Source organism: Raphanus sativus, chromosome 9, assembly GCF_000801105.2.
Source record: "Raphanus sativus cultivar WK10039 chromosome 9, ASM80110v3, whole genome shotgun sequence".
Classification (NCBI taxonomy): Eukaryota; Viridiplantae; Streptophyta; class Magnoliopsida; order Brassicales; family Brassicaceae; genus Raphanus; species Raphanus sativus.
Window position 1 is genome coordinate 19,261,512 of NC_079519.1, and position 16,027 is coordinate 19,277,538.

A 16,027-nucleotide genomic window follows, 5' to 3' on the forward strand; every position below is an offset into this window, starting at 1 on the left:
CCGAAATATTTCGTTCGGATAAATTTTGGTTATGGTTCTCTAGATACCAAAATGGTAAATTCGTTTAGATATTATCTAGTTCCGGTCTAAATTTGGTAATACTTTTTCGTTCAGATTTTTTAAATGAAGAGTTAATATTATAATTTTCATGAATTATTTGTCCAATAAAAATGTTTTTTTTTTGAATTTGACATTGATTTAATGGATAAGTAAATGAAATGTATTTAATTCAAATTTATTTTTGAAAAACACATTAATGTAAGTGGAAAAAGACAAAACATTAAAATAAGAAATATTATTTAATTGTATATTTAATTTTGGAAAACACATTAATCTAACTGAAAAAGACAAGCATTAAAATAGGAAACTCAATTTAATTCTCAATGGCATGAAAGTGTAATTGAATTTGAAAAATAAGAGTATTTCTATATGTGTACTTCTGTTTTAATAAGATAGATATTATTAAGGTAATCAACGTTTTTTCATATGAGGGTTCTTTCTTCTCCTTCTTCTGGACATTTCTCCAATGGATCCAAGATTGATTGTAGTTACTCAAATCGGAAACATCCATGAATTGTATGAGGCTATCCATGAGAATCCATACCTTCTTGAAAGCATTGACGCAGTACCGTTCATCAACACTCCTCTTCATGTAGCTTCTGCTTCTGGGAACCTTCCTTTAGCCATGGAGATTATGAATCTAAAGCCATCATTTGCCAGAAAACTTAACACGGATGGGTTAAGTCCATTGCATCTTGCTATAGAAGAAGGTCAAACACGGTTGGTTCTAAGTTTACTCAAGATTGATCCTGACCTTGTTCGCCTACGAGGAAGAGAAGGTGCGTACAACTCTGTTATTACATCTCTTTCCCAACCATTTTACTTGATTTCATTGTTTTTCTTTTTCCCTTTTTTCGGAAGTTGAAATAGTTTGCTTTTGTATAAAGGCACGACACCGTTTCATCAAGTAGTGAGAAGAGGAGAGACTGATCTTGTGACAGAGTTTCTCTTAGCTTCTCCTGGTTGCATTAGAGATGCAAACGTTAACGGTGAAACCGCTCTACACATGGCGGTTCTAAACGACAGGTATGAAGAGCTTGAAGTACTCTTAGGGTGGGTTCAGAGACTGCGTCAAGAAGACGCAGAATCGCTAGAGATGCAATTCGTAAACAAACGTGATCAAGACGGTAACACAGCCTTGCACGTCGCAGCACATCACAACAGATTCAAAGCAGTGAAGCTGTTGGCAAAATGTCATGCGGTTAACCTAAACGTTCATAACCGGAGCGGTTTAACCGCCCTAGATATCTTACAGAACCAGGGGGAACATGATAATAACAGAAACATCGAAAACATGGTTCGAAAATCCGGAGGTAAGAGCGGAAACTCTCTGCCAGAACCCAAGAAAGTGTCGGAAATCTTGAGATCTCCGATTAGTTTCACGGAGCATTTGTCCACGCTGACAGCACGGTATAGGAACCAGACATCAGAAGGAACACGAGCTGCGCTTCTAGTGATAGCCGCACTAATAATCACAACTACTTATCAAACAGCGTTGCAGCCACCAGGCGGTGTATACCAAGAAAATGCAGCTGAGGAAAGCAAGAAGAGTGTTGGTACCGTAGTGATGAATCATAGATATTTCTATGTTCTTCGGAACGTGAACAGTACGGCTTTCGTTGGAGCGGTTTTCATGGCGTTCTGTTTGTTACCAGCTGGCGAAGGCTACGTATGGTGATTCATGTGGATAGCAGTGCCTTTATATGTTTCTTACTTGGTGTCCATGTCGGTTATATCTCCAGATACATTGTGGTACTTCTCAATAAGTGCGGGCTCGGTATTGATCATTATTGCGGTGTACATGGTCGTGTTTTTCTTCCGGTGGAGGCGGTCCAAGAAGAAGATACCTGGAACCACAAGTGAGTTGATTCTTGAAGGCTTGACAACTTTAGATATAGCTAAAGGAGGTTGAATGTAGGTGAAGTGGCTTTCATTCTATGTAAGACTATTACCATGTAATAAATATGAATCATTATGTTCCAAAAAAAAAAAAAATATATATATATATATATATATATATATATATATATATAAATGAATCATTAACTATGCTAGGTCTGGGTATTCGGGGTCTCAATCGGGTTTCGGTTTTATCCAATCGGGTTTCGGTTTTTTCAGATTTACCAAAATCAGTCTCATTCGGATTATTTAAAAGTTCGGTTCGGGACCGGTTCAGGTTCTATCGGATTCGGATCGGGGTTAGTAAATCTTCAAAGAACCGGTAAAACCCAATGTACTTTTGGATTCGGGTCCCAATCGGTTCTTCGGTTTTAAATAATCTGATTTGTATCTATTTTGTAACCAAAACATAAGTGAAATCAGTTTTTATCGGGTTTCAAATACCTACTTTGTACCTTTTTGTAATAAAAACATAAGTAAAATCGGTTTAAAAGTAAGAAAGGAACGTCAATCATGATAATTTCAAAATCAAACGAAAAAAACATATTTATTGATAAAAAGAGAACCAAATAAACGAAAGTATAAACGAAAACCACATTCTCATGAAATGAGAAATATTGTTTAATGAAAAGAAAATCTAAATCTAAATATTTCAAAATTCAACAACCACCTTTAACCATCAATCTCCATGTAATAAAACCACCAACCTTCATGTAATATATACGTATTTTAGATGTTAAATATATCTTAATGTGTTTTGAGTATATATTAGGAATTGAGATCATGTTTGGTACAAGATCTTTCTGGAGTTTTGAATGTTTCGGGTTTTATTGGATATTCATTTAGATCCGGGTTCGGTTCAGATAATACTCATAACCCGAAATACCATAAAACAAGATCTATTCGGTATTTATGTTGGGTTCGGATCGGTTCGGATTCATTTTTATCGGATCGGATTCGGTTTGGATTTTCAGATTCGGTTTATTTGCCTACCCCTAAACTATGCTATTAAAGGAGCGAATTAATTGAAATGGTAGCAACCAAGTGTTGAGCTTTTTCTCTTATATAACGAACTAGGATAAGACTTTGCACAGGTGAATTTTATATAAATACTAGGACAGGTCCGCCCTACGGGCAGATAGCAAATAATAGAATTTAATTAAAATGTTAACTTATTTTAACTGACATTAAAACTAATTTTTATTTTTTTTATTAAAACAACTTATCCATTATTTTAACTATTTATTTTAAAGTTGCAAATTTATTAATTATAAAAAATTTATTGAAGACTATTATCTTGCTTTATTTTAATATTTAGTTTAGTTTTAACTAAAATAACAGTTAGATCTAGTATTTAAATTGTTTTTAGAGAAATTATAAGTAATATGTAGTGCGGAGTGATCCATTCTAACTGAAAATCTATATTTTAGTTAGGTTGACTATATAATCTTTTAAAAGTGATCATTACTATTTAAGACTATAAATGTTTGTTTGAGTTTTAAATATATTTGAAAATAAAATTAATCACTTAATCTAAGCTGCATTTGAATAAACTTACTTTTAAAACATGGTCAGTTTAATTCTCAAACTATGTTAATTTTAATCAAATATTAATAAGCTTAAAGCAAAACTTTAAAAATCTCTAAAATTCAAAACAAAATCTTAAATTTCAAATTTTATTTCATGTTTAAGAATAAAATAACTAAATATCTGATAAAATTTTAACATTTAGAAAAACTTAACTCTGAATAGAATAATTAAATTATTTTTTTAATACAGAAAACAAACAAAATCTAAAACTAAAACTGCAACTAATATTATAAAAATTAAAATTATCCAAAATTTAGTTACTTTTATTTTTAAAAGTTAAGATAATTTTTTTTAAAGATTTTTTATTTATGTTTTAAAGATTTATTAAGTTCGTTTAAAACTTATTATTAAAATGAGGATAATTCAGGTATTAAAATGAACATAGTTTATTTAAAGTAAGTGTTTTAGTTAAAATAATAAGTTTAGGTGTTACTGATACCAAAAAAGTTTAGATATTAAGAAGGCTAACAATGATCATAATTGTAACTAGATTAGGACCCGCCCTAAAGGGCGGAAATTGATTTGTCAAATTTTAATTAATAATATATGGTATATATAATATGTGTATATAATATTATATATATTTTGTGTAATATTTATATATATATATATATACATATTAGATATATATAATATTTTATTAAATATATATAGAATTTAATAGTGTTATAATTTGTGTTGTACTTGTTATTAGTTTGTATTTAATCTTCTTTCATTTTTAGTATAATAATTTGCCTTGTCACACTTTTTACTTTTTAACTTATACACATAGTTATGCTCTTTTTTCAAAAAAAAAAACTTATACACATAGTCTCGTAAAATGTAATATATAAAAAAACATATTTAAAAAATCTACTGACCATATACGACCATTATTTGGTTGTTTGAACAAAAAAAAATCATGTTCTTGCATAACTGCGTATGTTGTGATATGATGTAGGTGAAAAGTAAATATATGGAAGTAAAGTTAGTGATACGAACATGAGCCTATGTTGGTCTATGCCACAATTATTTGGTTTTTGGAAGATCAATGATCATAAGCATAGACGGTCTTTGTATGCTTACGTTGTAAATAAATCGGATATTTTTTCTCTTATGTTTGGAATGATATGGAACTCGTTATTTAAGAGTGGTTCAGTTTTATATGATCTAATTATATTAAGAGATTAACCAAAAATATTATAAAAGTGTTACTGGTTAGGTTTAACTAATCTATGTTGGTTAAGATTTGGTTTAATTTAAGTTGGTAGGTTGCATTGTATAAGAGGGCATGATATATTCTAGCACTAACTATGAAAGAGTCCAAAATTTAAATGAGAACTTCAAATAGTAGATAATCCCTAAATTAATAGATTAGATATTTTCGTAAAGTTGACTTTGTTCAAAACAGTTATTCCAAAAGTATAAAAGAATTGTGTTGTGTAAGAAATCAGATGAATGCCACAACTCACATCTAACCTAAAGCTCTAAATGCATAGGAACGACATGTACAAAATAAATGAACAGCTTCTTTTGCAGATCAAGTTCTGGGGATAATTGCACTTGTAATAATTGGTTGAAGTTTAAATATTGAGTGATAACGATGACATTAACTTCTCTCCATCACCCATTGGGCTCCTTCCTCTTCTCCATCTCTGCTTTTCAGCTCAACTTTTCCTTCTCCTGTCTTTTATAATGCTGTTTTCTTTGCTTTTCTTTATTGTAATAAGAGGTCACCACAAATCTTGAGAACTTTAAAAAGCTTGGTTAAAATCTTAACATTTAACGAAAAAAATGATGAGATTAACTAATGGCCAGAAATCCTTTTTAGACCTTGGAAGTTCATATCAGAGACCAGAAGAGAATTCCCAACTCATGTTCCTATTAGTCTATTAGACACCGGATAAGTAGCAGACAACATTCAGAGGAAATATGGATACAGCAACAAATTGATCACTAAGAGATATATTAACAACACAACCAGTCTAAAAAACAGAAAGCAAGTCCCATCCATGTTAGTGTTTTCTGTGTGGATGAAGACTAACTTCTTACGTTTAGTCAGGTATACACATAACCAGAAGATAAGTTTAACTGATCAGTTATGGTAACAAAATAAGAAACACAAAATACAGAAGTTGGAGACATGCCAAGAAAGAACAAAACTGTGAAGTGATCTTACTTGAAGCAACGGCAGGATTGAGTAAAGTCACATCCTCCCTTTTCAACTGAACTACAACTCTCCCAACTTCCTTAAAATCAAGCGCTTTGTCTATCTGAGAACAATACCCTAAAAAGTCAAATAATTAGACCTGCAAAATTAAAAAAGATTGATAATCAACAGATCAACAAATTGACACAAAAATCGATTCATCGCCCATAAACGAAAGATTCTGAAATAAAATTTATCAGATAAACAAAAGCTTTAGAATTAAAACTTTGGTAATAAAAAAACAAATTGAAACAAAGTCGACAAACAAAATTGAAATCTAAAGCGAGCTTGTCTATACCCATTAGTTCGCCAATGCGTTTCAAAATTTTAGCTTGTCCTTACATATATTTATATCGAAACCACACCTGACTCTCAATTCAAAGAATGCTTTAAAGACAGATCGTAGGGGATAGAATCAATAGGATTAAAGAGGATGTCATAAATCAGACTGTTTCAGGTTGTGAGAAGAAGCACAAAGGTCACCGTCTCACCGCCGCACAAAGACGTTGATCTTCTCGTATTCGATTCACAGGCGTCTTCATCTTAGCTGGCCGAACGGATATCACGACATCGGAGCCCAATCAGACAAATTACGCCATGAAAGCCCAAACCGAGGATTAAATGAAACGATGAGTTTCATCTCTTGGGACACGTGTCGCCTTGTCAAGCCTCGAGTTTATGACCTATAATCCTAGGTGGCAAGCCCTGGAGTGAGAGAACTCTATTTTATATAAATAGATTTAAAAATTATAGTTTTAACAAATGATGTCGTGTAGCATTCACTCGGTTTTATAAGGGGTGGAACTTTGGTTTAACGATGGATTTTGTTTAGATTCGGTTCGGTTGGATTTAATGGGGTCTAATAAATCTTAACCAAAGTCAACCCAAATTAGTTTGGTTTATATTTGGTATGATTCATTTTTAGTTTGGTTTGGTTTGTGTTTGGTTCTGTTTTAATTTATGTTTAATTCGGTTTAATTTGGTTTTGTTTGTGTTTATTCGTTTTATCGAATATATTTTCTTAGTTTTGTTTTAATTCAGTTACCAAAATATAGTTTATAAGAACAAAAATAAATTATCATTTGAGACTAAAACATTATTTTCTTCATGTTTAAACATAAAGCTAAAATTTTAATTTATATTCAAACGTAATATATAATTTTTGGTTTTGATGTTAATGTATGAGATTCATATTCTCTTATTTTATATTTATCTGCGTGTTCCCTAAACCCTAAAGTCTAAACTATAAACCCTAAATCTTCAACTCTAAACCCTAAATCCTCAACTCTAAATCCTAACCTATATACCTTAAACCCTAAAACATCAAATCTAAACTCTAAATCCCAAACCTTCAAATCTAAACCCTTTATTAAAAGTAGTGGTAAAAGTGGTTAGTGTAAACATGAAAAGTGGTACTATGAAAATGGTATTTTTGGCAATTTCTCTTACATCTATTGTGTTTTTATTCATTTTAAGTAAAATATATAGATTTTTATTTAGTTGTTTAAGTTAAATGATTAAATTTATTAGTATACATTTTAGTGGACATTTAAATATTCCATATATTGATAATACTAATTGCATGATTTTAAATATCTTATAATATTAATTGCGTGAGATAAACTTTTATGATAGATATTTAAAACATTCAGTATTGACAAATGATGCTATGTCAGCATCACTCGGTTTTATAACTAAATACAGTTGAATAAAAATAATCAACTGTGTATAATTTTTTTTATGTAAAACATTCAAACACAACCAAGATATTAGTATAGAATATACAACATGTCCGAGAACGTTGTAATAGCATTGGATCGAGATGACGCTTGCAACATTATGGTCCATTTTGCAAAAACGAAAATTTATTGGACTGTCTCACTTATGTAAGGTCCAACGTATATGTACCGATATATTATGTTTTGGATTGAACTGAAGTTTTAGTAACTGTTGGTAACAAAAATTTCTTAATATACGTACAAAACAAATCGATTAGAAAGAGGGATTTTAGGGTTCAATCTTCGCTACTCTATCTATGGATTAAATTATTGTTTTCTTCAATACTTCCTCTTCTCTGAAATCTGCTGAAAATTTTTAATATTTAATTGTATTTGATGGGTGATTTGGTTCCTTTTTATAAAGTAATGAACGAAATAAAAAATCACATTACTGCAATCAATAATTTTGCAGACCAAGTTTTTCATTAGTATTACTATACCTTTTAGTAAAGGTTTGAATAATTTGGATATTGATAATATTAATTACATGATTTTAATTACCTTATACATCTTAGCTTGTTCACCAATCTTTCTATGACAAAATTATATACACAATTATATGACAAAATATTTAGTCATAAATCTGTCACAATTACTGACTTGGTAAATTGTCTCAAACCGTCAAAGTTAATTACTAAAATTGTATTATAACCCGTTACAGATAACGACCAATATACATGTAAGAAATTCATCAAAAACTATTAACTATAGCCACATAACTGTTACAAATATTCATTTTCAATCGAATATAATATAAATAATAATTACCAAAAGCATATACCGAAAATAATGATACTCAAAACAATTTGGGTTCACAAACATAATCTCATAGAAGTCCTAACAACAATATACATACTAAAAATCTTCAACTTCGTCAAGAGCTTGTGTTGCAGCCAAAAGAATTCTCAAAAGATAATAAAACATCAATTTATGTCCAAAGATATGATTGAGTTGAAGGTTCACCAGCCAAATACAAAAGACAAAATAGTAATACATGATGAGAAGATCAATATTAACTTAATAGTAAACATCACAAGAAAGCACAAGTTAATGTAAGAAAAACTTAACTCGAAAAAAACACACAGAATATGTTTCACGGTGGTGTGGATTGGTGACCTGCGGTGACGAATGCGGCGGCTCCGTTGCTCGTCTCTTCTCTATCGCATGATAACTGACAACGACATTGGCTCCATGGACAGCCATCGGAATGAATAACAGAAGTGGTTGGTGGTGATGGTGATTTGTTAGGTCTCATCAAAACAGATTACAAAAAAAGACCAAGAGAAGGAAAGAAGAGAAGAAGAGAAACGATATGACATAATAGAGAGAAAGAGACGAAGATGTGATAAAAGAAGGATATGCTTTAATGATAAGAAACATATAGTCAATAATATTTATATGATATGCTACTGAGAATATCCATAATATGTTTGGTTATTTTTATTATGATATGCGACTTTCTATATGCATACGAAATTGTATGTCGGAATTTATTTTTTTAGACTATACTAATATTAAACACCTTGAAATCTTGATACATCAGCAATTAGAAGGCTTAAATAATTGCCACATAGAATAAGACTTAAATAATTGCCACATAGGATAAGATTATTTTTAATTAATACAAACTTAAGGTTATAACTATTTAACAGATCCTCAATTAATATATAGGGGATGTGTTTATGAATCACTCCCATGAGATTATTTAGTAAAAGAATCTGGTGGATACAATACAAATGTAACAAGTTTCATATACAACCCCCCCCCCCCCCCCCAACACCCAAAAGAACAAAAACAAAAGTTCCAGACACCGGTGAGAAACAAATGGCCGATGTTGTATCTGCTTCTGGACACAGAACAGTACCAAATATGTCCCCTCTGTGTTTTAGTGTACAAAATATACTTTTACTCTTCTGCAAAAGCTTCTGCGTAGCTCAGTAGTGTTTTCAATTGCTGCTGCAGCTCTTGATTAAACACAAGATATGATTTTATTATGGTTCAGCGATAAAGATTAACTCTTTTAGTTTTCGAGTTTTAGTTACTATGAGATGAAGAGTGTTAACATACTTGTGCGTGTTTTGACTTTTCTTCCTCCAGTTCTTCAGTCACCTCTTTCATCCTAAAAGAAATTAAATTTTTATAAAGAAATTAGAAAGACTACACCACATTGATCTATCTATAAAGAAAGATCTGATTGACAGAAGAAGAACCTAGACTGAAGCTCAGCGATCGTGTTAAGCAGTAACCTTTCTCTCTCTGAAGATATTGGTTCAACAAGCTGTGATTTTGAGACGTCATAAGAGGGTTATTTGAAGAAATCAAGTCAATAATCCCAAGAATAAATCTACTTACAGTTCCATTGATGTCAGATCCTCCAGGCAAAAGTGGCAACTTTCCATTTTGAGAGCCTATAACAAGGATGAGAGTTAACTCTTCTTCACTACAACAAACAAAAAGATTTGAAGCGTCTATCTTACCATCTGCTGCTTCAGTAGCTTGTAAATTTTTCAGTAGATTAATAATAAGTTCCTGAAGTTACATTAAGACAAAACAAATCTTGAGAGTTGTACAATCAAAACTCATGTCTCAAACGCAAATGTGTTTTTTTTTTCTTTTTTTTTCACACCTGTTGTTTTGAAGTTTGAAGGACCAGATTTTGAAGTTGAGGCATGAAGAACGGAGGAGACGAAGGAGGGGAAGGAGACGCAGGACGACTACTTAACTCCTTGATGGGCTGTTGCCGGATTTAAAAAAAAAAAAAAAGAATGTTAAGATTAGGAGACAGAAAGCAAACCAACTAAATGTGTTAGCAAAAAACTGACCATTTTAGATTCGAGTATACTAACACTGGTAGATTTTCTCAAAGGGCGTGCCTACAGATCAAAGGAGTATGTGTATGAATAAGCTCAGGCAAAGGAGAGTCACCATTCCACACTGATAACGTATAGAAATAAAACATCCTAAAAAAGTAGGAAACGATCATATATAAAAGTAAAACCCACCCTTGCAAGATCTAAGTACTCTGATGTTACCGAGAATCTTCCTTTGGTTTGAACCACATTAGCCTTGGACTTGTCAGCCAGAGAATCACGGAATCCTAATCAAGAGAGAGAACATCACACCACTCCACTCTGAGCAATAAAAACAATAATAAGCTGCATGCAGCAAAATGTATACTTGCTCACCTCCAGGAGATTTGCTAGGAGCTGAAAAACTGTTTGCTGAAGCATGCTTTGGAAGACTCAATGCACCCATAAAGCTAGGCTCTACACGGGAAGATTGTGCCCGCCTACGTGTAGATAAGTAAAATATTGTAATCCAATCATCTCTAAACACAACAACAATCAGCTAATGGGCAAACCTTGCATAAACATGGCCTTTCTGTGGTCCTCCACTCTCATGAGTCTTAGCCTTGGCCTGTGGAACACCGTGCTTTGGACTTGGTGTTGCTGGTTCAACAGGAGAAGCAGTTAAACTGAAAGTATCTGATACTTTTTCCTTTCCGTTCATATCTTCCGGTGACGCAAGTGCTCTGTTACTGGCCTTATTATGCAACTGTTCGCCATAAAAATCATCTTCTTCCCTATCCTCTACTAAGATGTCATCATCATTTAGCTGTTGCACACACACACAAAAATATAAAATAAGTATTGGCAACCAATAGTTTCTCAAAAGCATAATAAAAGCTTACCGAAGCTGCTTGTTCTTTCAAATCTTCAATATTGAAGTTCCAAGTACTTACACCTCTTTGGTATTCACTCTGAGATGAAAGGTAACTTATTTTAATATAATAAGCATTCTGTAATTTCGAGTCTTAAAAGTCAAACTTTTGTCACCTGTGATATAGCTTCCTGGTCAAGTCCTTTCATAGCAAGATCAGCATCCTTATCCTGTCATACAACCGACTCTTTGTAAGAGTATAACTAGAGCAAGCTCGGAGAGAAGAGATAAGCAAGGCAAAAAGAAAAAAAACCTGAAGATCTTTAACACGTGTCCAGAGAGGTGGCAAATCAGCAAATAATTTTTTCACACAAATCTCTGGAGACTTTGCATTCTTGAAAAAGGAGTGTTTTAACAACTTTTCAGCGGTTGGCCTTTTTGTTTGATCTTTAACCAGACATAATGCTACCATGTCTCTAAAGGACTGGGGCACAGCTGAACATGTATTTAGTTAGAGAACAAGTCTTGCAACGGCAAGAATCAATACCTAAGAAATAACACAAGTACCTTTGAAAACTTCTTATCACGGTCATAATCAAGGCTAGGAGGCGCATTTTGAATGGTCATTAAGAGTACCTGTTACGAGGACAAAAAAAAATAGGAATAAGAACAGCTCTCAAGTCCCAATACAAATATATGAAAAGTATTGAATACCTTCATGGGTGGATATTTAGAGAAAGGGGCATGACCATGAGCTAACTCCAGCGCAGTTATTCCAAAAGACCATATATCAGCCCTGTAAGGAAGGTACAGAAGACCGACCAATCACACCACTATTTTAAAGGGGACCGGACCAGGCAGAGTAGTATAGTAACAAACCATAAAACTTACTTGGAGTCGTATCCACTTCCTGGCTGCATGATTTCTGGTGCCATCCTACAAACAGACATAAGATATTACAGAGGAAAGTGTTGAAGGTCTCAATAAGACCAGACCGGATTGAAGAAAAACGACAATGACCAACCAGCATGGAGTACCAACAAATGTGTTTCTCGAACGTTGTCTATCGCCGTTTTCGAACAAGCACGCAGAGACACCAAAATCACCTAGCTTAATCTCTCCAGTATCATCAAGAAGTATGTTCCCAGACTTAACATAAAAGAAAAAAAATTAAGCATATGGGCAGCATATGAGAAGGGGATAAAAGTCAAAGGCAAGGGTGAACCTTAACATCTCGGTGGATATGGCCGTGTCTATGAAGATAATCAAGAGCTTTAAGCGTTTCTTTCAGAATAGAACATATAGCAGGCTCTTCGAACCCATCAGGATATGCTGCCTTCATAAGGTGAAAGCACGAACCCTGAGCCATGAAAGGCATGACGACCCAGAGCTTATGATCAACCGCAAACGAACAATACGACTTTATCACATTGGGATGTTCTATCAAACTCATCGTCTGAGCCTCCCTCCTTATATCATCCTACCAAAAAAAAAGAACAAATACATTAATTTCCAAAACCATCATCTAAGACTAATAAAATTTCATAAAAACACAACAGTTTGAAAAAACAGAATATGTCTTGAAAATCAAGTATCTAAAAACGAAGGAGATGGGTTTAAAGAAAGGAACCAGATTGCTGTTGCAGCGATCGAGATCCAAACACTTGATAGCGATGACTTCTTTGGTTGGGAGATAAATAGAAAGATGGACGACAGCACTAGCACCATGTCCAACTTCTTCCATAAGCTTGTAATCTTTAGGGTTTACAGAGAAACCTTTCTTCTCCTTGCTACTACCACCACCACCACCACCGCTCGCCATTTTCTTACGCCGTCTACGACTGAGAAAAGCCCTATTAATGAAGAAAAAAAAAAAGACACACCAAAACCAACAACTCCGTCTTCAGACAACAATCAATGAACAAAGAAAACTAATGGAAAGAAAAAAAGAGTTTTAAAATGAGAAACGGTACTGTATAACTTGACGAAGCCGGGACACCATTGAGATTTTTGTGAAATTAAATTTTTTGGTTCGTTTCGGCTCGACTTGGTGCTTATGTATTTCTTTCTGATCCAAGTTTGACCACGATAACAACAAAAAAACGAGATTGAGAGTTGCTACTTGCTGACGTGGCAAAAATGTTAGGCAACTAGCATCATGACACGCGGGCATTGTGAAAGAGATTGACATCATCCAAACATTTTGCTCTCTCGTTGACTTTGGTTGGCTTGAATAACGACGAACGTATTCTTTTGTCAACGAATTAGGATGGAATTATCTTTTTTTTTTTTCCTTACCAAACCTAAATACAGCCTCACCCGTATAAAATTGGGTTTTTTTTTTCCGTCTAAGATTTATTAAAAGGCCCAAAAACCTGAAAATACAAGGCCGAAGCCCAAATATTACAAACAAAAACCCATAACCACTATTGGGCAATACAAACTAAACCGAACTGGACCAAACCACCCCCATCGAAACCCAACACAAAGAAGCGGGACACGCGTCAAGACCACACACACGTGTAATAACCTCGACTGTGAGGATACACGCGGCGTAATTGCTGCGTCTGACCGTCACCGCTCTGTTCCACAGCCGGAAAACATTGCTGACGTCAACGATTCCCCGGATCCTACCGGGAACTAATCCACACCATTCGCATCTGAGCTCGTTGTTGCGGAGAGCATCCATCGAAACAACTTCGAGATCTCATCCCGAGACTTCAGACACCGCTCACGACTTTACCACCCAAATCTTCTCCGCCTTCGATTCCTTCAAAACCGTCACACGATATCTCACCCAATCCAACCAAAACGAAATCGAGAAGACGAGAAAACACATCCAAAACCGTCTCACGGTTCAATTTAACCCAAACCCGGAACAAAACTACAAGAGCCGCCGTCAAACGGAAAGAGACCAGACGACTCCAAAGCTTAAGCCGACCGTCCACCTGAATCGGCAAGGTGCAACGCCGGAGTCAAAAGCCGGCCGACCATCGCGAGGAGGGTGCATCGCCGGAAACAGAAAGGAATCCAATGCATGTTTAGAACGAAAAAGAAAACAGAAAAATAAAGAACAAAACCGGACCGACGGCGGCTGAGGGAGCCCGCTGACGTATCTTCACTTTTAAAATTGGGTTAGATAAACTTTTCTTTTTGGTCTAAATGTTAAATATTTTTTAGATAAACTTACTTTAGTTTTTTTATGCAAATATATTTTTATTTTACTTTAGTTAGATAAACTTACTTGAGGTTCTTTCATTTTTTTTTTGCTAATATTTGGAGCTAACAAAATTTATTTGCATAAATTTATAGAGATTTATTATGTTATCACATTTTTATTATTTAAAAATAGAATACAAAATATGTACTCTATGTTTTCAAAAAATTTAAAAGAGAAATCTTATGTATAATTGAATCTGCTTTTTAAAAAGAATACAAATCCATTTTATATATTATTTTTTTTGTTAAAATGTTAACTTTATAACAACAACAAAAAGTTGTACAATCTCATGATCCTAAACTACGGGATCACAAGAAATAGGAACAATGTAATGAGCTCTGAACACCATTTTATATATTTATTAAAACAAGGTAACTAATTAGAGAATTTTCATTGTATTTTATTTAAAAAACTATATTTTGAAATAAAAGAATGTTGTTTTCTTAATAGCCATATTTTTAACCCAAAAAATCACATCGAACCGAACTGAATAATCAAATCATATAATACAGAATAATCACATCGAACCGAACTCAAAGTCTCCTCCCTCGTACAATGGTACAAGGCATGCTTTGAATGTTTTCAATTTCTTTATACGGGATTTTAGTTTTATTAAATCAAATCATATATATACAGAATAATCACATCAAACCGAACTCAAAGTCTCCTCCCTTAAAAAAAGTCTCCTCCCTCATACAATGGTACAAGGCATGCTTTGGATGTTTTCAATTTCTTTATACGGGATTTTAGTTTTATTAATATCTTAAACTCGATTCGTTGATATCAATCATTTATCATGCACCACACACCGGTTAGCAATAACAAAAATCTCCATATACTATATATCTATTTGTTTTTATAACTGTTAAAATTGTACCGCAGTTGTACCGTTTGTTCTACATTACTAAATCTGCCGTTATTATTCGGAGCTTAAGATATTTAGTCTTTTACGAAGAAAAGTTTCAAATATCCTCTATAATTATTGCATAAAAAGCTGCTAACACAGTAAAAATGCTGGAAAATTCAATTATTGCATCAAAAGTTTTGAATTTTCCAAAATTATTTGAATGTATTTATGTAAAATATTAAAAATTATCAGATATTTTATAGGTCTGATTGGTGTAAACTGAAAATAAACGAGAAGGAACTTATAAAGGAGAGAAAAAGGTTAAATATTTGTTGTGCCACGATTTACTACATGTATGTGGTGTAAAACTCTTTCTAAAAAGTAGCACAACTTTATGTTTTTATTATGTTATCTTTTCTATCTGAATAATGTGAACAGGGTAAATTAGCGTTAAATTTTGTTATTTCATTTTTGTTGACTACAAATACTTTTCAGTTACACCCTATATAAGACACTTGAATTACTCGATATTTTTAACTTCATAATAAAAACTAGATTTTGACCCGCACGCCCGTGCGGGTGTATATTTTTATAAAATATGTTATTTTTCATGTTAATATTAGAATTGGACAAAAGACCGGAATCCAAAAAATAGAACTGATCCCGATTCAAAAAAAAATATCAAATCCGAACCTAAATTGATTAAATTTCAAAATTTTGGTATTTAGATAACTGAAACTAAATCCATCGAACCGAAGTATTTCAATACTCAAATATATTTCAAA

The 16,027-nt window shown here is 33.2% G+C and overlaps 2 protein-coding genes across 3 annotated transcripts; one reads left to right on the plus strand and one right to left on the minus strand.

The window, feature by feature from the left end:
- Positions 1-487: 487 nt before the first annotated feature.
- Positions 488-2,019, plus strand: LOC108838587 (ankyrin repeat-containing protein BDA1). Its single transcript, XM_018611499.2, has 2 exons — positions 488-839; positions 948-2,019. The coding sequence occupies exons 1-2, from the start codon at positions 527-529 to the stop codon at positions 1,736-1,738; spliced, it is 1,104 nt and encodes a 367-aa protein (XP_018467001.2). The 5' UTR covers positions 488-526; the 3' UTR covers positions 1,739-2,019.
- Positions 2,020-9,295: 7,276 nt separating this feature from the next.
- On the minus strand, positions 9,296-13,238 carry LOC108832609 (serine/threonine-protein kinase BLUS1-like). Of its 2 annotated transcripts, XM_056993588.1 has the most exons (20): positions 13,149-13,238; positions 12,806-13,028; positions 12,401-12,655; positions 12,200-12,324; positions 12,067-12,111; positions 11,890-11,971; positions 11,743-11,811; positions 11,489-11,659; positions 11,352-11,405; positions 11,207-11,275; positions 10,877-11,130; positions 10,701-10,804; positions 10,518-10,612; positions 10,338-10,388; positions 10,142-10,249; positions 9,993-10,044; positions 9,868-9,923; positions 9,726-9,793; positions 9,583-9,634; positions 9,317-9,479 (listed from the first exon to the last, which is right to left on the minus strand). In XM_056993588.1, exons 1-20 carry the CDS (start codon positions 13,175-13,177, stop codon positions 9,462-9,464), a joined length of 1,980 nt encoding a protein of 659 aa, XP_056849568.1. In that variant the 5' UTR covers positions 13,178-13,238; the 3' UTR covers positions 9,317-9,461. The 2 variants fall into 2 exon arrangements, with proteins under 2 accessions (XP_056849569.1, XP_056849568.1); XM_056993589.1 differs by lacking the exon at positions 13,149-13,238 and having other exon boundaries at positions 9,296-9,477; positions 12,806-13,097.
- Between the last annotated feature and the right edge of the window lie 2,789 nt (positions 13,239-16,027).